The 26,126-nt window shown below is 41.5% G+C and overlaps 1 protein-coding gene across 12 annotated transcripts in view; it reads left to right on the top strand.

Moving 5' to 3' along the window:
• LOC139464912 (histone deacetylase 4-like) overlaps positions 1-26,126 on the top strand; it is a 155,497-nt gene that overhangs the window by 69,357 nt on the left and 60,014 nt on the right. For 9 of the 12 annotated variants that reach the window (XM_071246512.1, XM_071246509.1, XM_071246507.1 and 6 more), the window contains one exon: positions 1,667-1,729. The exons of 2 other annotated variants lie outside the window; for them this stretch is intronic. In XM_071246512.1, the coding sequence (XP_071102613.1) occupies positions 1,667-1,729 (63 nt within the window). Of the gene's footprint in view, positions 1-1,666; positions 1,730-15,734; positions 17,133-26,126 lie in introns of those variants that run through there. One more of the 12 variants, XM_071246510.1, reaches the window with a different exon arrangement.

Below are 26,126 nucleotides of genomic sequence, written 5' to 3'. Positions count from 1 at the left end.
TCTTACTAAAAAATGAACTAGAATGAAATATGAAATATGAAATATGAAATTAGAACAAAACAGAACTGGACTTAGTGCCACAAAGCAATCTTTGCACTAAGACGATCGTAACTCCCATTCTTGACATGACATTCATAGCACTGAGATGAAGTGATAGAAATAAAATAATTTTAATAGAGACAAATTCTGGGAATGAGGTGATTTGAGGCTATACCTATTTTTTTCTTTCTTTCCCACCTGCCCGCCCAATGTGAATTTTCATTCTGACATAAAATACAAGAAGTTTTCTTATCACTATGTGGAAATGTATCCCCCGATGTGATAAAAAAAATACCCCTGCCATTGCAGACTCATAAAATCCTCAGGTCAGCTTCATCTTTCTTCAGATATGTTTATAACGAATTTGTTTCCGAAGCTAACGGACTCATTGTATGTCATTAATTAATGTAACAACTTGTACCAATTGTTCTGAACTTTAAAATGTCATACATAAGTTACACAATTGGTGGAATTTTTTATACATATATTTTTTTAGCTTTTTTTATTATTTTCCCCGCCCACCCTCTTACTGGTTCGGGTTGGAGACGAGAAGCAGATAAAAAATATTGATGGCCTAACAGGCAGCACATATCACACTTTGTTTTTAGGCACATGAGCTCTTAGTGTTTTATGTGAACGTGGCTCTCTCTTCAACAGTGCCCATCCGCTACACTGCCCTGTCCTAGTCAATACACTGTCTCGGGGCGGTCGGGTAGCCTAGTGGTTAAAGCGTTCGCTCGTCACGCCGAAGACCCGGGTTCGATTCCTGACATGGGTACAATGTGTGAAGCCCATTTCTGGTGTCCCCCGCTGTGATATTGCTGGAATATTGCTAAAAGCGGCGTAAAACCATACTCACTCACTCACTCACTACACTACACTGTCTCCTAGATAAATTACACGTCGCTATATAATCTTGGACGTGACGTTAAACCCCATTTCACCTCACCTCACCCAGATAAATTATAAAAGGGGATTTGGGGATGGGAGGTTGGGGAGCTAGTAGTTGAGGTATTTCTATCCATGCCAAAGTGAGTGAGTGAGTGGTTTACCGCCGCTTTTAACAGTATTCGAGTTATATCGCGGCGTGTCAGCTTAATGTGGGAGGGAAGCCCAAAGTGATGCAGGTCTCAGTCGTTTACCACTTCGGTGAAACCCATGAGCATAGGTATTGTGCTGACAAACCCAAAAACATAATCATGGTGAACCGCGATTCGAACCCATAATCATAGGTTCCTGGCATGCCCAAGGGACGCAACTCTGCACAGTGAATCGCAGTGCCTTAGACGACTGGGCCACCTGTGCCCCCTCCATGCCAAAGGCCTGAGTTCGATTCTTCACATGGGTACAATATGTGAAGCCTGTTTCTGGTGTCCTCTGCAGTTATATTGCTGGGCTGTTGCTAAAAGAGACAATAAAATATACTCGCTCTCATTCGACCATCCAACCTTTTCGGTACCCCGTTCCCCTTTGCAACATCCCACAGGTTACCATGACATCACAATATTATATCTGATGGTGGACATCTTCACCGAATGTTTTTTTCTTCCGTTGATTCAGTTTTGTATTTGACGATGTTGCACTGGTTCATGGTGTTATATTATCGTGTTTGTTTGTGTTGTTCCAGACACAATTGGCTCCCATGAAATAGCCATGGAAATTAACAGCTTTACAAATATGGGCAGAAGAGGTAAGAGTTATCTCCCTTTATAGATGTTGCCATTTCCTTCGCATGCCAGCCCAGAGGTAATGTACAACATGAGAGTGAATTCTGGCATGTATTAATGTGATCCCACTTGGCCACGTAGAGAGGATGCTAGGCCAGTATTTGGCTGTCGGTGACACTAGTTCCAGCGAAGAAACACTTGAGTCCTGCATCCAGAGGGTGCCACCCACGTTGCTTCAAGTCACCAAAGCTTGTGACACACCATTTTGTAGCTTGATCCGTGAATGACTGCATGGGAAGTATTGATTAGAATCTGTTTACTAAAAGTCAAACAACCCTGTTATCACTCACCTCACTCGTGCATGGAGAAACTTGTGGTATCTAGTTACAGGTATGATACTTCTTCACTCCCCGTATATTGAGTCCCGTGAAGAGAACATGCTCAGCTTATTCAACTGCTTGAGGAGGAACATTTTATTTTTGTTCCGAACATTCTTTTGTCCACCGTAAAAGTATTTGATTTTTATTTTGAAATGATAAATTTGATAGTCTCTGAATTTTTAATTTAAAGCTTTGATCTTTCAAGATATTTTATTTTACAAAAGATTATTGATTTCATTTAAAAAGGATATATTTGACAGTTTCTTAATTTTGGTTTGAAGCTTTGGCCTTTCCGTCAGTCATTATACATAGAAAGTCAGTAATTTGGATTCGGATGATGTGCGTCTGCTTGATGGGATTATGTGTCTAAGAGTCGGACTATATTAGGGCTTGGATGAGTCCAAATTTGCTACCTGGGTACCCACCCCACTATTACCCTACCCTACCCTACCCTACCCTACCCTACCCTACCCGCTGTAGGTCTCGAGAGATAGGTACAAAATGTCAGATAGGAAACATTTGACCATACTCCTGTCACAGTGTATGTAGATCCACATATGTACCAATCTGGTCATGCATACACTGAAGTTGACTGACGTTTTATCTTTATGCAATCATAAAGTCACAAGGAATGTGTGCATAGTCAGAAAGAAATGTGTCCATTTGTCACTTATAGTGTAACCATAGAGTTCAAGATAATTTTTGCCATTCAACAATATAATCATGTGACTAACCTGTGGGTACCCGGGTCCTACTCAGTACCCACCCAACCCGATTACTCGAGTTACCCGTCCCAGCCCAAGAATGTGTGTGTCCGGCTGCTTGGAGGTGTCATATAAATGTGTCTGTTGCCATGTTAGCTTTATTTCAATAACAGTACGTATCTCCATAGGCTTTTTGATATTTGAAATATTTGATATATTTGATAAATCTTGGTACTCCTATCTGAAGTAGAGTAGTTTGTGTGATGTCAGTGCCTTACCCCTCTTGGACATGTGAACTAACTGTTGAGTGTATTATGACTAGCATGATGGTATGGAAGGACTTGTAATCGCATACAAGTAATCGTTACAATTTATCCTGTAATGGGTTGGTTTCTTGATGGGATAAAGCAGCTATTGTCATAAATATGCAAAAAAAAGAGGTCTTGTTGGTACACCTTTCATTGTTTTAAAACAAACGTGGCTTTGGCCGTGTCTAGGGTTGAATGAGTAAAATTTGACCATCAAGTTTTTGATAAGTAACTAGGATAATTGTTATGATCAAATAATAGTCTAAGATACCCAAAACCAGCTCTGGCTGGTGGACCTATGGAATGCTGTGAAAGACAATCACTGACAAAGATATGGCGCTTTTTAAAATATTATCTTTGAAAGGTTAAACGTTGATGTAAAATATATTAATGAGTACATTCCAGGAAAACTTGTGCTGTTTAGGTACTGTATGGCAGAGATTTTGCTTTCAATTTGGAATTTAAGAATGACATCACATGACAAGGAGGTTAATACGCTTGTTTGTTCTGGGATAACAAGCGAGATAATCTGTATTTATTGTCTGTGTTTCTACCTTTGTGTAAAAATCCATACAGCGTGATAACGATTGCTGTAATTGTTGACGTACAGTGTAATGACGTGACAATTGTAATGACTGCCTGTTGATTTCTCATGGACAATGTCAGCTTCTCAACCCTGGTTTCAGTACAGAATAGTATAGCTGAGTCAGTATAGAAGCCTCTACTACTTTAATAGTATAGCTGAGTCAGTATAGAAGCCTCTACTACTTTAATGGTATAGCTGAGTCAGTATAGAAGCCTCTACTACTTTAATGGTATAGCTGAGTCAGTATAGAAGCCTCTACTACTTTAATAGTATAGCTGAGTCAGCATAGAAGCCTCTACTACTTTAATAGTATAGCTGAGTCAGTATAGAAGCCTCTACTACTTTAATAGTATAGCTGAGTCAGTATAGAAGCCTCTACTACTTTAATAGTATAGCTGAGTCAGTATAGAAGCCTCTACTACTTTAATAGTATAGCTGAGTCAGTATAGAAGCCTCTACTACTTTAATAGTATAGCTGAGTCAGTATTGAAGCCTCTACTACTTTAATAGTATAGCTGAGTCAGTATAGAAGCCTCTACTACTTTAATAGTATAGCTGAGTCAGTATAGAAGCCTCTACTACTTTAATAGTATAGCTGAGTCAGTATAGAAGCCTCTACTACTTTAATGGTATAGCTGAGTCAGTATAGAAGCCTCTACTACTTTAATGGTATAGCTGAGCCTACCCGGTGGTGTCAGTACAGAAACCTCTGCTTCTCCAATAGTATAGCTGAGTCTACCCGGTGGTGTCAGTACAGAAACCTCTGCTTCTCCAATAGTATAGCTGAGTCCACCTGGTGGTGTCAGTACAGAAACCTCTGCTTCTCCAATAGTATAGCCGAATCTACCCGGTGGTTCGAGACCCGTGAAGATCCGGGGTAGAATAGGTCTTCAGCAGCTCATACTTGCCATAAAAGGTGAATATGCTTGTCATGAAAGGTAACTAACGGGATTGGGTGGTCAGGTTCGCTGCATGTCATTGTATATGTGTGGATATCAGTCACTGGATTGTCTGGTCCAGACTTGATTATATACACAGACCGCCGGCATATAGCTGGAATATTACTGAGTGCAGCGTTAAACAAACAAACAAACAAACAAAACCCGGTGGTTTGATCCCTGGCTGCATCAACAGCTGATTCGACATCATGGTCCAGTGGATAGTCCGGACAAGTACAAGCAGCAGACATGTGCATGCTTGTCGCTATATAAGTGAAATAATTTTGAGCACTATGTTAAACCCCTTTTCCCGGCATCTCACTACAGCTGATTATAAAGTGTCAATGATAGAGATTATTTCATTTGTGTGTGTTTTTTTAAACACAAAAATTATGACACCTTTCATAAAGTCGATGTTACTCATTCAATAATCTCTAGATTGTTTGTACCCGGCAACTTATGCACAGCTGGAAAGCACCTACCTTCATATATCTTTAACATTTTATTTGCTATTACAATCTAAGCAGTTATCTTTGACAAAGCCAATATTGTCCGATTTCGCAAGTCAGATTTCAGGACATTCAGATCCTTATTGTAGGGAAGCCTGTCATTAAAGCATTTGCTCGTAGCACAAAACCTTGGTTCAATTGTCAACATGGATAAAATGTGTGAGGTTTGTGGGTGTTTTATTAGTCTGTCTTACAGACCCTGATGCAAATATATCAAATACAGCCCATGCAAGTCTATAATGTTTGGCAAGTCTAGATTACTGCAGTATCTTGAATGAAGAGAGTCTCTGGGCTCCTTTATATTATATTTTTATTAAGATAATTAAACAACTGTTTTTTTCTGTACGATATGTTCATTTCAGAGACTAGATGTAAGTCTAGTGTTTTCTGCGTATTCTGATTAGTACTGCAGCACATCTTTCAAACGATAAATATATTTTAATATGTTTTCAGTGTTATGCTATATTGGGTAAAAATAATACAACAGGTTTTGTTATCATTGGTATCTTTTTAACCTAATATCTACATAAAAAGTCATTCCAAATGATGTTTCCTTTAGAAATTGATTGACAAAACGGTAGAAACACGGAAGTGATTTTTCTCTCATGTTCTTATCTCCCCTGTATCCATGACTACATACAAAATAACAGTGACTGACCATGTTGATTAATATATAGAAAATAGGATCTGCATGTCCAATCAGTGTCAATCACTCTCAATAATTTCGCTCCCAGTATATTGCAATACGTATCGCAGAACAGATACCTGTATCCTAATATATTATCAATACGAATATTTTACAATACAGCAGTTATTTTACTCAGCCAACTTCCCCACACACCGCAGTGGTACCATATTTCCTACTGACCTCTATCAAATGTAGTACAATCCCAGACTATTCTGAGATTCCGTGATCACCCAAAAATCTGTTGAAAATGTAACTTACCATAAAAATAAATTATTTGCCTCTTTTTATCAATACACCAATTTTAATTATTTCCAAGCTTTTCACAGAAATTTCCTCTCGATTGATGCCCAAACATATAACATGCGATTGAAACATACAAAATATGAATCCTACAATAAAACAAAATTTGAAATATATCATTCTCACTTTTTAATGTTTACATGGTATTACGACTTCAGAAATAAATGTCAGACACATGTCAGAGATTAAAATGTATAAATGAGTTTGTATTAATGTAGGGAAAATATTATGCTTTAACCGCAGAATTTTGTAATTTTAGATGCAGATTATTGGTAATTTTAACGCAGAATTCGGCTTGGGACTGGTATTTCATGCAATGCAAAACATCTGTCTGTCTCGAAATTCACACTGCAATAACTTTATTGTATATATTCCGATGAATCTATTTTTAACAATAATTGCCTGGCTGGAATTGCTTTGATGTATAACACTTGTTATACTCCATAGTGCAGGTAATATGTATCATGTTTCAGTGTTACTGCCTCAGTTTGAAAGGAATGTTGAAGTTAAGTTGAGCTTTCACTTTTCGCTTGTCATTGTAGCGGGTACTATAACACCATTGGCCTGAAAGAATCTTCGGGTCATCTGGGAGACTTGTGACTGAAATTGACATTGGCCTGTTATGGTCTAGGGTCGATCAGGTAGCCTAGTGGTTAAAGCGTTCACTCAACACGCTGAAGACCCAGGTTCGATTTCCGACATGGGTACCATGTGTGAAGCCCATTTCTGGTATCCAATGCTGTGATATTGCTGGAATATTGATAGAATATTGCTAAAAGCGGCGTAAAACCATACTCACTCACTCACTCACTCACTGTTATGGCCTAAATGCCCATTGACAATAAAACAATAAGTCCATCGATAAAGCCTCAAGTTACATCCACCAAGTGGTTGTCATCTCGTTACATGATACAGGAGACAAGACTAAAACTCAGAAACATACCTATATTCCGTTCTGTGATGTAATTGAACATTCACTGATTGTAGAAAATTTGTGATGTGGTGTGTCTTTAGTCGAGCAGAGAAGGTGAAGTCCTGAGATTCAGTTGTGATCCTACCGTTTAATGATTCCGGACATGGGTACAATGTGTGAAGCCCATTTCTGGTGTCCCCTGCCATGATATTGCTGGAATATTGCTTAAAGCGGCGTAAAACCATACTCACTCACTCACTCACTTACTCACTCACTTTATATCCCTTTCTTCTTCACAACCTCCCCCTTCCTCTCCTCCCCCTCTCAAATGCTGTGCTGTTTCACTAATTTATGTGGGCGGGTCTACAATCATTGCGACATCACAGGAATAAACTTGGTAGAGACAGTATTCCAGAAAAGGATGCTTCCCAGCTCAATATAGCCTGTCTCCCTGCTGCCACAGCTGATGTGGATCATGAAGTCTTTTATGTTCTGGGGGCAAGGGTGGCTGAGTCGTCTTAGGTGCCACAATTCACTGTACTTAGTTGTGTCACTTGATCACGCCAGCATTGTGGGTTCGAATCATGGTTCACCACGTTCATGTTTCCAGGCTTGTCAGCACCATACCCGCGCTGAGACCTGCATCACTTCAGCCTTTCCTCCCACATCAAGCTGGCCCACTGTGATATAACTGAATATTGTTTAAAGCAGCATTAAACCAAACCCACTAAGTCATTGCAACATCAGTGGAATAATCTCAATAAAGACAATATTCCTTTAATGGTTACTTACAGTTCAAATTAGCCTGTCTCCCCTCCAAGCTTCAAAAATAAATCATGAGATCTTATACAATAAACTACGTTTATAACAAACTCAAAGGGACCACTGATTTTATTTCATTTTATCTGTCAGTTCATTATAAGGGTGTTCGTTATAAACATAGTTTACTGTATGTTGTTTGATTGGCTGAATAACGGCAACTTCTTGACGTCTTCAGCCCAATACATGATCAGGCAAAACAAATCCCATCTTTTTTTTTCAATTAAAAAGTAGGCAAATGTTTGTGAAACAGAAAGTAGACAATGGACAATAATGATATTGTGGTCTTTGTGTTGACAATACCTTAGGGAAAATATTGTCAAAGGTAGGGCTGGGGCGAGTCCAAATTTACTACTACTACTACTACTACTACTACTACTACTACTAATTTACTACTACTACTACTACTACTACTACTACTACTACTACTAATTTACTACTACTACTACTACTACTACTACTACTACTACTACTACTAGGGCCCCTTTTTACCTGACCCTACTAGGTCTCAAGTAGTGTACAAATGCCGATGGGGAATTGTTTTTTCGGAGCCCAGGCAAACTATGTCAGTACGCGTACGAAACGATCTGATCGTCAATCCACTGAAGTTGACTGAAGCTTTATCTTTACCCAAACATGTATTTTTAAGTCAGAAAGAAATGCGAACTTGTTGTGTAACCATGGAGTTTTCTTGCTATTATCATTAAACACTACATCACATGACTAACCAGAGGTCTGGGTAGTCCTGTGGCTGCATGGGTCCTCCCCAGGACACTCCTGACCCGAGAATCCAAGTTACCCGTCCCTGCCCAAGTCAGATGTAGTCACTGTGTCTTTCTCAAACAGCCCTGAACTGGGATATATCAAACTGACGCCTGCTGTTGATCACTAGCTGTTGTTTGCAAAGCTCACTCAGGGCCCTGTTTTCAGCAAAGCAAGCCCTTAATCTGTGTGAGAATAGGATAATATGTATAATTGGAGCATATGGTTCATGCACTTTGCATTTACTGAATGAACTTTTTAAAGTGATTTCATTCACTTAAGACATAAAGAGTGCAGCTTTTAAGTCATGGCCTATTTGCAACACGGTATCTTCCGGCGCAGTGTTGAAATATTCACAGTTTTTAAGTGTCAGTCTTTTTGTTTAGAAACATTTCTTCTTAATTTACTATCAGACCGATATATTTTAGTACTTAGCAAGTTCTGTTGGCATTTCTGCGTCACTTATGTCCATGTAGGTGATGCATACTTCGTTAAACATCCCATGAATATCTCATGAGTAACCTATATAAGTCCTTATCTTGAATAAAGTACATGAACCATGTTTCCTTATTCATTGTTTGAAGATGGGTTAAAAGTTTGACATAATTGGTGGGATAGGTAGCCATTTGATGAGGCAATGATGATGGCAGTGAAAGGGAGGTAACTCTAAATCTGAATTTTTAATATTGAATAGAATATATTTGATCACTTTAAATATGTGAATATTTCTGAAGTTTTGTTTGATTGTTGTTAACACCGCTCTCAGCATTATTCCAGCTATATGACGGCGGTTTGTAAATAATCGAGTCTAGACCAGGCAATCCAATGATTGACGTCATGACCATTGATCTACGCAATTGGGATATGTGTATGTTTTTTGGCTGATGTTACAGGGGGATGCTTAGCATTGCAATTATTTATTTTGTTTCTGATACATTTGTTTTCCTTTGAAACTGTGTTTGTGTTCCACATTTTGTAAGTTGAAACACTCTGACATCAAAAGGAACATAAAGGTCCGATGACAGCAATACACTCTTTGAAGTAAGGGCAAGAGTGGGCCAGTCATCTTAGGCGTCTCAGTTGAGTTGCTTCCTTTAGATGCACCAGAAACTGAAACCTGTGATTGTGTGTTTGAATCCTGGTTCGCCCTGATTATGTTTCTAGGTTTGTCAGCACCACACCCATTCTTGTGGGTTTCACCCAAGTGGTAAATGTCTGAGACCTGTATCTCTTTAAGCTTTCCTTCCACATTTAGGTGCCTTGGGGCGGTCGGGTAGCCTAGTGGTTAAAGCGTTCGCCTGTCAGGCCGAAGACCCGGGTTCGATTCCTGACATGGGTACAATATGTGAAGCCCATTTCTGGTGTCCCCCGCCGTGATATTGCTGGAATATCAGGTGGTCAGGCTCGCTGACTTGGTTGATGCTCATGATATCAATCACTGGATTGTCTCGTCCAGACTTGATTATTTACAGACTGCCGTCATATAGCTGGAATATTGCTGAGTGCGGCGTTAAACAACAAACCAACCAACCAACCAACCTAACATTTTAACATTTAATATTGGAGTTATGACAAGGACCCCTGATTTTCATGCTAAAATTGGAACACAGTTAATTCCAAAGATAGGTGAGAACTGGAGCCTGTTTAAACCAGTTGATCAGGGCCCCTGACAGGAACTTGAGTAGTCTGTTTCCAGGACCCTGGAGAATTTCTTTAGTAATTTCCGGGGCACAGGTGGCCCAGTCGTCTAAGGCTGTGCAGAGTTGCATCCCTTGGGCATGCCAGAAACCTATGATTGTGGGTTCGAATCCCAGTTCGCCCCGATTATGTTTCTAGGTTTGTCAGCACCATACCCATGCTCGTGGGTTTCACCGAAGTAATAAACGTCTGAAACCTGCATCACTTTGGGCTTTCCTCCCACATTAAGCTGACACGCCGTGATATAACTGGAATAATGTTAAAAGCGGCTTTAAACCCAACTCACTCACTCACTCACTTTAGTAAGTTCAACTTAAGTCTAGAATGATTTGACAAGTATCTATCCGAATTCTTTATACCTTGATGTGTATTCGAGTATCAGAGCTGGTAGTCCTGCATCATGACTGAGGAATATATTTATTTTAAGAAAAAAAAAAAATCTAGATGTGTATACAAAAGCAAGTCCCGCCAGCTCTAGCTAGCTCTCTGAAATCATTAACGGAAATATTTTTGGTTTAATTTTAGAGTCAAGAAGGGTATTGTGTAACATAAGATTTCATAAACTAAATGTTAGTCTGCCAAGCAGGGCTCGTGTTTAGATAGACTCAAGTCCTATGTCAAGGACGCAAGTACCCAAACAGGGGCAATAACTCGTGTGGCAGACATGGGAGAGAAATGGAACACATTTTGGCAAAAAATGATGCTATGTCAAAAACAAAATTTCAATCGTGTGATCAAGTTCATTTTTTTATTCCGTGGAGCCAACTCACGATGATGACCTTCATGTTGTGGCAGCAATGCGTTCAAGTCAGAGTTTTATGTAAAACATGCTTTTCAGTTGAAGATGATGTGAATTTAATGGGCCAGATGGATAGGTCATTAAATTTGTGTTCAAACATGACTTGCCTGAAGTATTAAGTGCGTTGGTTTTGAGTTTCAAAGATTAGATATGTAGATACGACAGGCATGACAGGCAGACAGATATCCAGACCCTTCATCACTAATCTAGGTCAAGTGTAGGTGCCTATATTTAGACTATTAAGTCAACTAGGCCCCCAAGACAGTCATTTGTATGGAAATATTTGTGATAATACTTTCATAGCTTTCTATCTTCAGTGCTGATTATTTACATGGCTTATGCCTTATTATTGCTGGAAGACATGTGTCAGGGAAACGTCTCACGCTGGCACGGCGTGAAATGTGTATAAACGGTTCTCCTTGAATGGTTTTAGGTCAAATGATTGACGTCATTGAGAGCCCAACCCGGAATCTCCCCTGTTAATATGAGTGTTGTATTGCCGGTTGTTATCCACCAGCTCTCAGGGCATTGCAATGTCAGCTCACACGTTCAGCTCAAATGCCAAACTTATGTAAAGTACTGTGAGCTGGGTGAGTGTGTAGGTACTATTAAACTCTTTCCTATGCTGCTATGAGGATCTTGAGATTTGTGTCCGCCTATTTTTTTTATTCTGCACAATCATGTTAGAAAAATTGTTTGTGTCTCGATGGGGCTCTCTTGACATATAGTCGTCATTTTTTATTTGCTATTCTAACGAGTTCTGATGTTCCGTTGGGGAGATTTGGGGCTGCAGCCTTGTTGTTTAAGTGTGTACAAGTTGAATAACTATTTCCGTAACATTTGTGTATCCAAGTTGGTCTTTTTGTCTCTTCTTGTTTCACTCGCTTGCTTACCAAAAATAATATCTTTGTCACATATTCACTTTCTTCCTCTCAATCAAATCCATTTGCTCACTCACTCACTCAATCACTCACTCTCACATTTACCTTCCATCCATCAACATCACTCACCTGACCACCTACCAACCACCCATCCATGTCACTCACTCGACCACCTTCCCACCATCCATGTCACTCACTTGACCACCTACCCACCATCCATGTCACTCACTCGACCACCTTCCCACCATCCATGTCACTCACTTGACCACCTACCCACCATCCATGTCACTCACTCGACCACCTACCCACCATCCATGTCACTCACTCGACCACCTACCTACCATCCATGTCACTCACCCAACCACCTACCCACCATCCATGTCACTCACTCGACCACCTCCCCACCATCCATGTCACTCACTCGACCACCTCCCCACCATCCATGTCACTCACCCAACCACCTACCTACCATCCATGTCACTCACTCGACCACCTCCCCACCATCTATGTCTCTCACTCGACCACCTCCCCACCATCCATGTCACTCACTCGACCACCTCCCCACCATCCATGTCACTCACCCGACCACCTCCCCACCATCCATGTCTCTCACTCGACCACCTCCCCACCACCCATGTCACTCACTCGACCACCTCCCCACCATCCATGTCACTCACTCGACCACCTCCCCACCATCCATGTCACTCACCCGACCACCTCCCCACCATCCATGTCTCTCACTCGACCACCTACCTACCATCCATGTCACTCACTCGACCACCTCCCCACCATCCATGTCTCTCACTCGACCACCTACCCACCATCCATGTCTCTCACTCGACCACCTCCCCACCATCCATGTCTCTCACTCGACCACCTCCCCACCATCCATGTCACTCACCCAACCACCTCCCTACCATCCATGTCACTCACCCAACCACCTACCCACCATCCATGTCACTCAACCAACCACCTACCTACCATCCATGTCACTCACCTGACCACCTTCCTACCATCCATGTCACTCACTCGACCACCTACCTACCATCCATGTCACTCACTCGACCACCTACCCACCATCCATGTCACTCACTCGACCACCTCCCCACCATCCATGTCACTCACCCGACCACCTCCCCACCATCCATGTCTCTCACTCGACCACCTCCCCACCATCCATGTCACTCACTCGACCACCTCCCCACCATCCATGTCACTCACTCGACCACCTCCCCACCATCCATGTCACTCACCCGACCACCTCCCCACCATCCATGTCTCTCACTCGACCACCTACCTACCATCCATGTCACTCACTCGACCACCTCCCCACCATCCATGTCTCTCACTCGACCACCTACCCACCATCCATGTCTCTCACTCGACCACCTCCCCACCATCCATGTCTCTCACTCGACCACCTCCCCACCATCCATGTCACTCACCCAACCACCTCCCTACCATCCATGTCACTCACCCAACCACCTACCCACCATCCATGTCACTCAACCAACCACCTACCTACCATCCATGTCACTCACCTGACCACCTTCCTACCATCCATGTCACTCACTCGACCACCTACCTACCATCCATGTCACTCACTCGACCACCTTCCCACCATCCATGTCACTCACCCAACCACCTACCTACCATCCATGTCACTCACTCGACCACCTACCTACCATCCATGTCACTCACTCGACCACCTACCTACCATCCATGTCACTCACTCGACCACCTACCTACCATCCATGTCACTCACCCGACCACCTACCTACCATCCATGTCACTCACCCGACCACCTACCTACCATCCATGTCACTCACCCGACCACCTACCCACCATCCATGTCACTCACCCACCCACCTACCCACCATCCATATCACTCACTCGACCACCTACCTACCATCCATGTCACTCACCCGACCACCTACCCACCATCCATGTCACTCACCCGACCACCTACCCACAATCCATATGACTCACTCGACCACCTACCCACCATCCATGTCACTCACCCGACCACCTCCCCACCATCCATGTCACTCACCCGACCACCTACCCACCATCCATGTCACTCACCCGACCACCTTCCCACCATCCATGTCACTCACTCGACCACCTACCCACCATCCATGTCACTCACTCGACCACCTACCCACCATCTACGTCACTCACCTGACCACCTACCCACCATCCATGTCACTCACTCGACCACCTACCTACCATCCATGTCACTCACTCGACCACCTACCTACCATCCATGTCACTCACTCGACCACCTACCCACCATCCATGTCACTCACCCGACCACCTCCCCACCATCCATCTTTGTCACTCACTCGACCACCTACCGACCATCCATGTCACTCACTCGACCACCTACCTACCATCCATGTCACTCACTCGACCACCTACCTACCATCCATGTCACTCACTCGACCACCTACCTACCATCCATGTCACTCACTCGACCACCTACCCACCATCCATGTCACTCACCTGACCACCTCCCCGCCATCCATGTCACTCACTCGACCACCTACCCACCATCCATGTCACTCACCCGACCACCTCCCCACCATCCATGTCACTCACTCGACCACCTACCCACCATCCATATCACTCACCCGACCACCTCCCCGCCATCCATGTCACTCACCTGACCACCTCCCCACCATCCATGTCACTCACCCGACCACCTCCCCACCATCCATATCACTCACCCGACCACCTCCCCACCATCCATGTCTCTCACTCGACCACCTCCCCACCATCCATGTCACTCACCCAACCACCTACCCACCATCCATGTCACTCACCCAACCACCTACCTACCATCCATGTCACTCACCCGACCACCTCCCCACCATCCATGTCACTCACCCGACCACCTACCCACCATCCATGTCACTCACCCGACCACCTTCCCACCATCCATGTCACTCACCCGACCACCTTCCTACCATCCATGTCACTCACCCAACCACCTTCCCACCATCCATGTCACTCACTCGACCACCTACCCACCATCCATGTCACTCACTCTACCACCTACCTACCATCCATGTCACTCACTCGACCACCTACCCACCATCCATGTCACTCACCCAACCACCTCCCCACCATCCATGTCACTCCCTCGACCACCTCCCCACCACCCATGTCACTCACTCGACCACCTACCCACCATCCATATCACTCACCCGACCACCTCCCCACCATCCATGTCACTCACCCGACCACCTTCCTACCATCCATGTCACTCACCCGACCACCTCCCCACCATCCATGTCACTCACCCGACCACCTCCCCACCATCCATGTCACTCACCCGACCACCTACCCACCACCCATTTATGTCACTCACTCAACCAACAGCCAAAATAAATATTATTTTTTTATGAAAAGATTGGATTAAAAACCTATTGACATAACTGCACTGAATGTGTCATTTATCCAGTTTCATGTATAAGACCTAACATTTATTAACAATCATGCCTTTGTGAAATTGTAGTACACTCTATATATAGAAATCAGCTTCTAGAAACATGTCTCATTCAAAGGCCATTTTTTTCTTTCTGCCTTTATGCATGTTTTAAAAATAGCGAGTGATAGTTCAATGAGGGGTTGGTGAATGGTGTCTGTTTGCTAGGATTGAAACTTGTTGTATGATGTAGGTTAATGTATGTATAAAAGCCTAGTGCTGAGGAACAAACTACAAGTTCCACTCCATTGCTCAGTGTCCCCGGACATAGGCTGCTTGACTGTGTCGTGAGTGACACGGCTCAACCTTATTGTTTTCACATACACAGTCGTGTGCGTCATTTAATTGAGGAACTCTTTTCCTGTGTGTATTCGCGGAATCTCTCAAGGCCATAAAGACACGTTGTTTGTGCAGTGGGTACTATGAGCAGTTTGATTATGTGTATGCAAGCAGGATAGAGAGACCCATCTGCCCTGAGTGTGTTTATGTATTTGTTGTTCACTAAAGTTCGGGGTGTTCAGACATACATTGGATGGCACTCGTGTTGCATGTACTTCAATGTGATTGGATTACATAGCATTTGCAATTTGATTGGTAGTTGGCTACAGTTGGGACTACTCGGAAGACAACTCATTTCATACATATCTACATTTGACGACACTGGATATTTTACTCGGGCCATTGATGAATTTTGGATATTGGACTCGCGACATTGTCGAATTTTGCATATTGGACTCGGGACATTGATGAATTTTGGATATTGGACTCGGGACATTGATGAATTTTGGAAAGTTAAACTTGGAGATTCTTTCAGTGGTGTTTAGTAGGAGGTGATAGCAGACATTTGTTTCCATAAAGTGCTCCTGTGTTTTAAATCATTGTGATCTTGAAATTTGGTGAAGCTGATCTTGTACTTGAGATATTTTAAAAGTGCAAAGTTCTGCTTGATAAGTGTTTGTTGGTGTTAACCTTGTTTCGTCGCATGAAACTGCCTTAAGATGTAATTGTCTTACCAGTTGGCAATGATGTCTGTTGGGAAGAAATCATAGTGATTCAAATTGGACATTTTTCAGTTGAAACTGAATTGGTTAATGGCTTCTAAAAGTTATGGCTATTGCTATATAAGCAGTGTATTCTGTTGCTATTAAAAACATTCTGTAATACATTGCTGTTTATCTAAAATATTAGGTAATAAAAAGAATTGAGTTTGAAGTTAGACACTGTGATAAAAAATCTGTTAGGTTTGGTTAAAGCAAACATTTTACACACTAATGATAATTCCAACTTGTTTCCTAAAGGGATTAAAACATTTAATCGTCAACTATGAAGTCTGTGATGGGGTGAGGGTGTGAGTTGATGGGACCTTCTACATGCTGAACATTCTACACCAGGGCTACAGATTCTGTATGTGGGAGCTGTAGCGTCCGTCATTGTTGCCTTGTGTCGGAATCATTTCACTGTGTGCTTATACCAACCTGCAGTGGAGCTGGGTTTTTCCGCAGCACTTGATCAAATTCCAACTTTTAGTGATAACCTCTTTTATCTCTGCAAAACACAACCGGATTGAGAATCTGTAACAAAAGATCCATCAAGTACCGCACGATGTTGAATGGGAACTATTCACCATGGGCGTATTGTCCATTCCCTGTGTGTAAGTACATTGTTTTATATGGAAATAGTTCATGACAATATATTTCTGTTTTCATTGCTGTTTTCTGACTTAGGTTTATTAAGAAAAGAATCTGATTTTAAGAAGCAATTTTTTAATGGCAGGTTTTTATGGATTTTTAAGCTATAAAAGGATGTGATATTAATATCTAAAAATATGTTTGATTTAATTCAAAACTTGTGAGTAATATTTTGGAATCGTTTCTCGAGATATAGGACTGATTAACAACAAAATTATTGTGATGAAATATTTAGAAAATGTATCATTATATGTATGTATATGTAAAGTCTAAGATAGCTGCTTATTGCTATGGTAAGACATGAGTCTACTTGACTTGTGGCACAGCTAAGAAATCAATTAAATTTGTAATTTTTAATGACAACAACTTTTTCATTCATAACATTTATTAGTACTCATTTGGAAAGCGATGGGTCTAGAAGAAGACTTGTGTGCTGAGTTTACAAGTATGACCAAATCTCCATGTGGGAAGAGAGGTGTATATTTACTCATTCAGATATGTCATATGATGAAGGGGTCGGTCGGGTAGCCTAGTGGTTAAAGCGTTCTCTTGTCACGACGAAGACCTGGGTTTGATTCCCGACATGGGTACAATGTGTGAAGCCCATTTCTGGTGTCCCCCGCCGTGATATTGCTAGAATATTGCTAAAAGCGGCGTAAAACCATACTCACTCACTCACTCACTCATATGTTGAAGAGGCCACTGTTGATGGGGTACAACATACTCATATACACTGCTTAGAGAACAACCCAAAGAAAAAAACAATGTTTTTATATGACTGTAGTTAATCTGTCCTGCCTTGACAGATTAACTATAGTCATATAAAACCAAAGTAGGTTTTTTACTTTTTTTATTTATTAAATATGAATTTGTTGTTTCCATTTCTAAGAGATAAAGATGGATCAAATGTTATATAAAAAACTGTAGTACTTTTCTTGACATTCATTTAGTATTCAATTACTTATTATTCATTTGGAGCAAAATAATGGGTTTTAATTGTTCACAATTTATGGAGGCAATTTATGTCATTAGAATTTTTATTTTTTTTTTCAATTATGTCTTATGACATGTGACCATTAAAACCATTTGCAAGTTTTTTCCGGAAAACAAAAGGTGGTGAAAAAATCATGGTACAATATTAGAGACTAATAATATCTTATAAGGAAGAGAATTTATTGACATCAACTTCTTTATTATGAGGAACACAACGTTTCGGAGTATATGCTACTCTTTCATCAGGTATTTTTCAATAATATCTCAATTATCTCTTTAAAATCATTAGTAAAGTCAGGGCATGGGTGGCCCAGTTGTCTAAGGCGCAGCGATTTGCTGTGCAGAGTTGCGTCCCTTGCATCCCAGAAACCTATGGTCGTGGGTTCGAATCCCGGTTCGCCCCGATTATGTTTCTAGGTTTGTCAGCACCATACCCATGCTCGGGGTTTCACCGAGGTGATAAACGTCTGAGACCTGCATCATTTCATGCTTTCCTCCCAATTCATGCTGACACGCCGTGATACAACTGGAATTCTCTTATAAGCGGTGTTAAACCCAACTCACTCACACATTCACTCATTGGTAAAGTCAATGTGTTTTCATTCAGTTCAAATACACACACAACTCCATCGTAACTACAGAGTTATGAATGTTGTACATACTGTGTGACTGTAGAGTTATTCGACGCATACTACAGGGAGTGGACTTTCTCGAGGGAATCAGTAAGCAAAAAGTTGTTTACCTGTGTTAAGCCAAGTGCCCCGAGGCTGGTAGTCTGTGTTTGACATGGTATCAGTGTATGACAGGTTCCGCCTTTGAAGATGAGCAAGAAATGAGCGTATTTAAAAACACTTCATTTCAGATTGTGATCACGTCTCGTTACCTTGTTTACATCCTTGTCCAATGGGGCTAGGAGCTTCCTAACCTGGTAGCATCCCCCTTAGGTGTTGGTAGAGGTGTGGGTCACGATCTAATGGGAGCCTGAACTAACAGGATATGGGCTTTACCTTGAATTAAAAGTCTGGGGACGGGGACCCCCATAATCAATTTCAAGGGTCCTTACAGGAAAGAAGAGAGTCCTTTCAAGTTTGTTTTGTTTGTTGTTTAACGCCGCACTCAGCAATATTCCAGCTATATGATGGTGGTCTGTAAATTATTGAGTCTGGATCACACAATCCAGTGATTGACATCATGAGCATCGATCCATGACTGACCACCTGATCCTGTTAGTCGCTTCCTATGACAAGCATAGTCGCCTTTTACAGCAAGCATGTGTTACTGAAGACATAATCTACCCAGGATCTTTATGGGTTCCCTGTAAAGTAATAGAATGGTGTACTGTAGTGTTCTAGGATCACTTTGTACAAGGTGGGGGGCGGTCGATAGCCTAGTGGTTAAAGCGTTCGCTCATCACGCCGAAGACCCGGGTTCGATTCCCGACATGGGTACAATGTGTGAAGCCCATTTCTGGTGTCCCCCGCCGTGATATTGCTGGAATATTGCTAAAAGCGGCATAAAACCATACTCACTCACTTGTACAAGGTGGCCCTGGACTGTAAGATTTTATCATCATTACAGGAGCTTTGTATTTCTTGTCAAGAATTTGGTACAATAATATTTCTGATACACTGTGTTTGTTTTCTGCGTCCATCCTATACATTTGTGAGAACTAGGTGCACATTTCTCCCATCGTTTAGAAACCAGCTAGGGGTACATGTAGGGCTGGGACGAGTCCAAATTGACTACCCGGGTACCCATCCCCCTATTACCCGACCCTACCCAGGTCCCCGCTGTAGGTCTCAAGAGATAGGTACATAATGTCTGATTGGGAAACGTTTGATCGTACTCCTGGCAACATGTATTTAGATACAGGTTTAAAATGAGCTGGTCATGCATACACTGAAGTTGACTGAAGTTTTATCTTTATGCACACATATTAAGTCAGAAGGAATGGGTGCAGAGTCAGAGAGAAATGTGAACATTTGTCACTTTTAGTGTAACCATAGAGTTTTAGATAATTTTTGCCATTAAACAATATAATCACGTGACTAACCATGGGTCCGGGTAGTCCTGTGGGTACCCGGGTCCTATTCAGTACCCACCCGACCCGAGTACCCGAGTTACCCGTCCCAGCCCTAGGTACATGCATGTTTTTGTGTTATTTCATTGTTGAACAATTATGATGATGTCACGCCATCGTTCTTGAGTTGATTGTGATGCAGGAATTTACTGGCCACTCTCACCATGCATTTTAAGAAGTAAAACTGATGCAACTTTAGGTGGTAATGAAATTTATTGAGAAATAATATATCAGCCATAACATAGTTTGAGTTGGAGAAATCACTTGAATCTGTTGAGGCAGGAAGTAAAATCAACATGTCTCTTTTTGGCTTGTTGATTCTACTTCCAGAAGCAACAGATCCTCATGATTTCTCCATTACAGAAATGTTACGATAAACAAGCTGTATAACAGGGGACTCACTAGTACGTGAGTTATGATGTCATTACTATATAAGCAGAGGTTGTCCGTATTTATCTTTAGCTGGACATGTTATACTTTCATGCTAATGTCATGTTGTTCAATTTTTAAAATTAAGATATCTCTGTTGATGATGAACAAATTCTTTAGTTTGTTTGTGTGACAATCTGGGGTAGAATAGGTCTTCAGCAACCCATACTTGACGTAAAATGCGACTATGCTTGTTGTAAGAGGCGACTAACGGGATCGGGTGGTCAGGCTCGTTGACTTGGTTGATGCATGTCATTGTGTCCTAGTTGCGTGGATCGATGCTCATGATGTCAATCACTGGGTTGTTTGGTCCAGCCTCTGTTATTTACAGACCGCTGTGATAAAACTGAGTGTGGCGTTAAACAACAAATAAAAAAACAAACAGTACAGCCCTGGAGCAAGGCTAGGTATTTCCATGTATGGTCATAACCATGATCGGTATAATGAGCCCTTCATCTGAAACATTATCACATCTGTATCTGAGAGACTGGTGATGATGAATGCAAATATTGATCCTTGTTGGAATACAATTGCCAAAAGTACAATAGGCATTGTGTACATGTCTTTGTTCTAAACAGTGATGTGTAGACAAGCGTTTCAGTGAAAGACAGTTGAATCAATACCCTTCCTGATCACTTCAGACTCGAAGCATAACTCACGCTTGCAGTAAAAAGCGGCTATGTTTTTCGTAAGAGGCAATCGGGATCGGATGGTCAGGCTCACAGACTCAGTTGAAGCATGTCATCGTATCCCAGTTGCGTTGATTGATGCTCATGATGTCAATCTCTGGATTGTCTGGTCCAGACTCGATTATTTACAAACAAACGAAACATTACTTCAGACACATACTCTGCTTTAGCCAAGATATGGTTGTTGTTATATATATTGGTAGTAGCCCTTAGTTCCATTCCACAAAGCCATCTTAGCGCTAAGGTGATCGTAAATCCCATACTTAAACACTGGCTTACAATAGTCGTGGTGCTAAGATCGTTTTGTGGAACGGGCCATGGACATTGAGGAGAGTGAGTTATGGTCCTGGTTATTAAGAATCAGAAATTGCTTTTAAATTGGGCATTTTGATTCAGATTTCCCTTAAAACTATTGTATTTTGTCCTCCTCAGTGTGAAAGACTAGTTTTGTATAAATGTTTAGAATGTGTTTGTAAACAGAACAGAAACTAAAAAGTAAAGTGTTTTTTGATCGTGTGAAATTTGTCAAGGTAAACTGTTTTTGTACATTAGTCGTTACAATGTTTAAAGAACATTTCAGTCTTGCATCAACAGGAAAACAAGCTGTTAAGAACAGGATTTAACTGTTAAAGTTTCTTCTGGTAATCATAACATGTATGTTCTTTGAGGATAAACTTACTGCATAATTATGACGATGATGTCCTTGTATTCTGCACAAGAGGATATATGTGTGTACAATCAGTTTAACAGCACTGTGCTCTTAAGTGATGCTATTGACGTCATAAGCACGACCCCTGACTCTACTGTGAACGGATCGGGTCTCGAAATGCCAAGCGAAGTACAGAAGATGGCTAATTATATGAAAATATTTCCATGGTAAAATAAAATCCTATTTTATAATGGAAATCAGTTCACAACGCATTCCTTTCTCATGAGGGGATAACAATGCCTTTAGTGTGTTTGATTGGGATATCTGAACAATGCTACATTTGTGTGTTGACTTAGAGCTATGTTTGTATGGCTTTTGACTTCAATGGCTTTTAACTCCCCATAGAAAAGTTGTTGTTGATGTCAAGGGTAACTGATTTTGAAAAATTTACATTGAATGAAATGTACATCTGTGTCGTTTATAATATCAATGCTTTAGGAATAGTTTAACCGTGGGAAATCTGTGTAATCTGTAACTGCCTTTCTGTTATTTTTGATAGATATTCTGGCATGGCTTGATAAGGAACAAGTTATGTAATATATCTAGAGAAGGAAATGTTGGATTGAAATTGGGGGGCCCATTTTGAAGTGCCATATCTAGTTGGTCAGATATTGTTAGGGGGCATGATTGGTGCAGTCTAAGGTGCCCCAATTCACCATACAGAGTTGTGTCCCTTGGACACCAGAAACGCGTGGGTTTAAATCCTTGATTATGTTACTAGGTTTGTCAGCACCATACCCGTGCTTCACTCACTCACTCACTCACTCACTCACTCACCCATTCACCCATTCACTCACTCATCCACCCACCCACCCCTTCTCTCACTCACTCACTCGCTCGCCCAACCACCCACCCACACCCACACACCCACACACACACAAATAATGTTAGTTTAGGCATGTTCTCATTAAATTCTTTTTGGACGATTTTTTTTTTTTTAACAAAATTTGCAGTTTGCACAATACAAGCTATCTTAGTAATATTTAATGATTCTAGTCCTGCTGCTGCATATCTACATGTTGCCGGCAGGATTTAACTATGCCCTTTTCAAGTGTGGGAATTGCTGTACACCTTAGCACTAACTATATCAAACATTCATGAGGCACTCCTTCTTATGGAAATTGCCACGCTTTCAGAAATGACGCGATATACTCACAACTTTTCATTTTCAATAATTAATGTCCAAGGGACTTGCATCTTCAAGTGAGAAATTTCACCCTAAAAAGATATTTGTGGGAAAGTTTTCCAATGTAATGAGTTTAGAGTAGGTTCCTTCAAAGCATGTGGACTTCCTATGCCAAAAGCACCTGTGGACTATTGGGGTGATGGTGGTTAGAGGGGGTAATTGATCTTCAATATTGATTGCCTGAAACCTTTTTGGGAAGAAAGAAAAGTTTGCTGCCTGAATTTATAAATTATGACAAGTTTTGTGTGAAGATACTGAAGATATATTAGAGTTGTTGGCATTTTTGAAACAAGCGATGTTAAAAATGTTGGTGGTTACAAAAAAGTGAGGTTCTAGATACTGGTTTGTTAGTTTCTTGTTCAAAGTGTTCCGACATTTTGTAATCACAGTAGACATGGCCACAACACAAGTGTTTTTACTGTTAAGAAACCTAATCAGATGGGGGAATCAAGATGTCTTGAAGGATATATTTAGTAGCCGTTTCCAACATCTGAGTATGTTTTTAAAAGAGATTGTGGGCACACTTGAGAGATGGAGCTCCAAGCCTCGGGTGTGGTAGGATTTAGTGTTCTCTAGCCAGTGGAGTTTATTTGGGTTATTCTATATAACTGTTTATTTTTGCTAGGACTGAACATAACCTCCAGAGCTGTAGTTTAAAATTAGAACCAAACGGAACTGGACACTGTATAATTATAGAGCTTAGATGATCCTAACTCACATACTTTAACATATGAGGTGGGGTTGCCATGTGGTTTAAGCGTCGACTCGTCAGAACATGGGTTCAATGAAGCCCATTTCCGGAGGTCATATTGCTGGAATTGCTAAAAGCGGCATAAAACCGTACTCACTCACTAAGATAGTCGTAGCCCAACTCGATGGAATTTTAACACTGCATTAGTATCAAAAGTAGCCTTTTCAGTTTGTGTGCATAGATATCTTTATAGATCTTAATTTGCTGATTGATGCAGGCATCACATCAAAAATGCATTCTGTCGCAGTGAAACAGCATTTTAAGCATACAAAAAATTAAAAAATTAAATATTGGTTATTGGTTTATAAATACCCAATTGACTCGACCCAAGGGAGTAAAAATGTATTGAATACCCAAAGAAAACTATAAGTACCCACTGTGAATGACATCATGGGAGAAAATATTCAATGGCTCAGAGCTTTATCTGGAGCCCAGGCCTCAGCACGGGTCGAGGACTAGGTCAGTGATGCAGAGATGGATGGATGTCATTTCATGGCAAGGTTGTTTGGTGAAGTGAGTGTAAAGGAGGTCAGTTCTACAGTCATTGCTTGCTTGACATTGATAGGGACTTAGAGTAATTAGCCTAGATGGTCTGCCATGTTGAAGGTCTTGACTGCCATAATTGTTTGCAGATAGTTGAGACAGAGAGGGTTAAAGCCATGTTGGTTGATGGAGTTAAATGGCTTGTATGCAGATGGTTGAGATGCAAAGGGTTAAAACCTAGATGGTTGATGGAGTTAAAGGGCTTGACTGCCATAATTGTCTGCAGATAGTTGAGATGCAGAGGGTTAAAACCTAGATGGTTGATGGAGTTAAATGGCTTGACTGCCATAATTGTCTGCAGATAGTTGAGATGCAGAGGGTTAAAACCAAGATGGTTGATGGAGTTAAAGGGCTTGACTGCCATAATTGTCTGCAGATAGTTGAGATGCAGAGGGTTAAAACCTAGATGGTTGATGGAGTTAAATGGCTTGACTGCCATAATTGTCTGCAGATAGTTGAGATGCAGAGGGTTAAAACCTAGACGGTTGATGGAGTTAAAGGGCTTGACTGCCATAATTGTCTGCAGATAGTTGAGATGCAGAGGGTTAAAACCTAGATGGTTGATGGAGTTAAATGGCTTGACTGCCATAATTATCATGTTGAGGTGGAGAGAGTTGCCGAGATTTATCCGTTTGTAGTGGGTATACTGCCCAGGTGATATATGGTGGAAGATATCTACCCATATACCTCCATCAGCATTAAGATTAGGTCCATGTAGTCTCATGTGGATTAGCATTGCAGAGTTTATCCAGATAATTAGCCGAATATTGCCAATATGTCCGGCATGCAACAAAATAATTCATGCAGGTCAGTAAGTGCAAGACATCATGAAGTAAGACTCCACAACAGGTGTGTTTAAAAATGTATGAATGTAAATTGTGTTGAATTAAGCACCTCTCTGTTGGTCGAACACATCTATCATGCATGCTGCCTTTGCCGTCACGGCTGACAGTTGCCGCTGTGAGGTTTCAAGAGCCAACAGGAAGCCTGGCGTCCACTTGATGAGTTACACACCTAACGTCAGACTGTCTCCATTGTTGAGTTGATACAGCATCAGCTTGGAGGCGAAAGGTCGGTGGTTCGATACCCAGCCATGTTAAAAGATGGTACTTGTTGTTTCCCTGTCTGGTGCAAAATTGGCGTGGCACTTCAGTGGGTGAGCTTACGGTCGGTGCCACACGCACGCGTGTACACATGCGCAATTGTGCATGCGTGTTTCTATATATCCTGAACAAATATTCCCTGAAATATTTTTATATGTGAAATATGAAATTGTTCACTCAGTCTTCACTTACAAAAATCTCCCCCCCCCAAAAAAAATATTCATGATCCCCAACTTTATTTGCTCAGTATAAGTGCAGTATTCTGGAAGGCGAACACTGCTTAACATTAGGACAGTTTAGAGAGTCTATCAAGGGAATACCTACTATTTACAGATGTAGTTTCCAAGGTTGACGTTCTTAAGTTCATTTCTTCTTCCTTCCTCGACAGAAGGTCTTTTCTCACAACTCACAGAAAACAGACAATCGTTATCCCATCTTATCCTGCAGGGCATGAAACCCAGACTTAGCATTGAT

Source organism: Haliotis cracherodii, unplaced genomic scaffold (genome assembly GCF_022045235.1).
Source record: "Haliotis cracherodii isolate W230 unplaced genomic scaffold, xgHalCrac1.p SCAF_17, whole genome shotgun sequence".
NCBI lineage: Eukaryota > Metazoa > Mollusca > Gastropoda > Lepetellida > Haliotidae > Haliotis > Haliotis cracherodii.
Note: the sequence above shows the minus strand (reverse complement) of the source record. Positions and strands in the feature narration are given on the sequence as shown.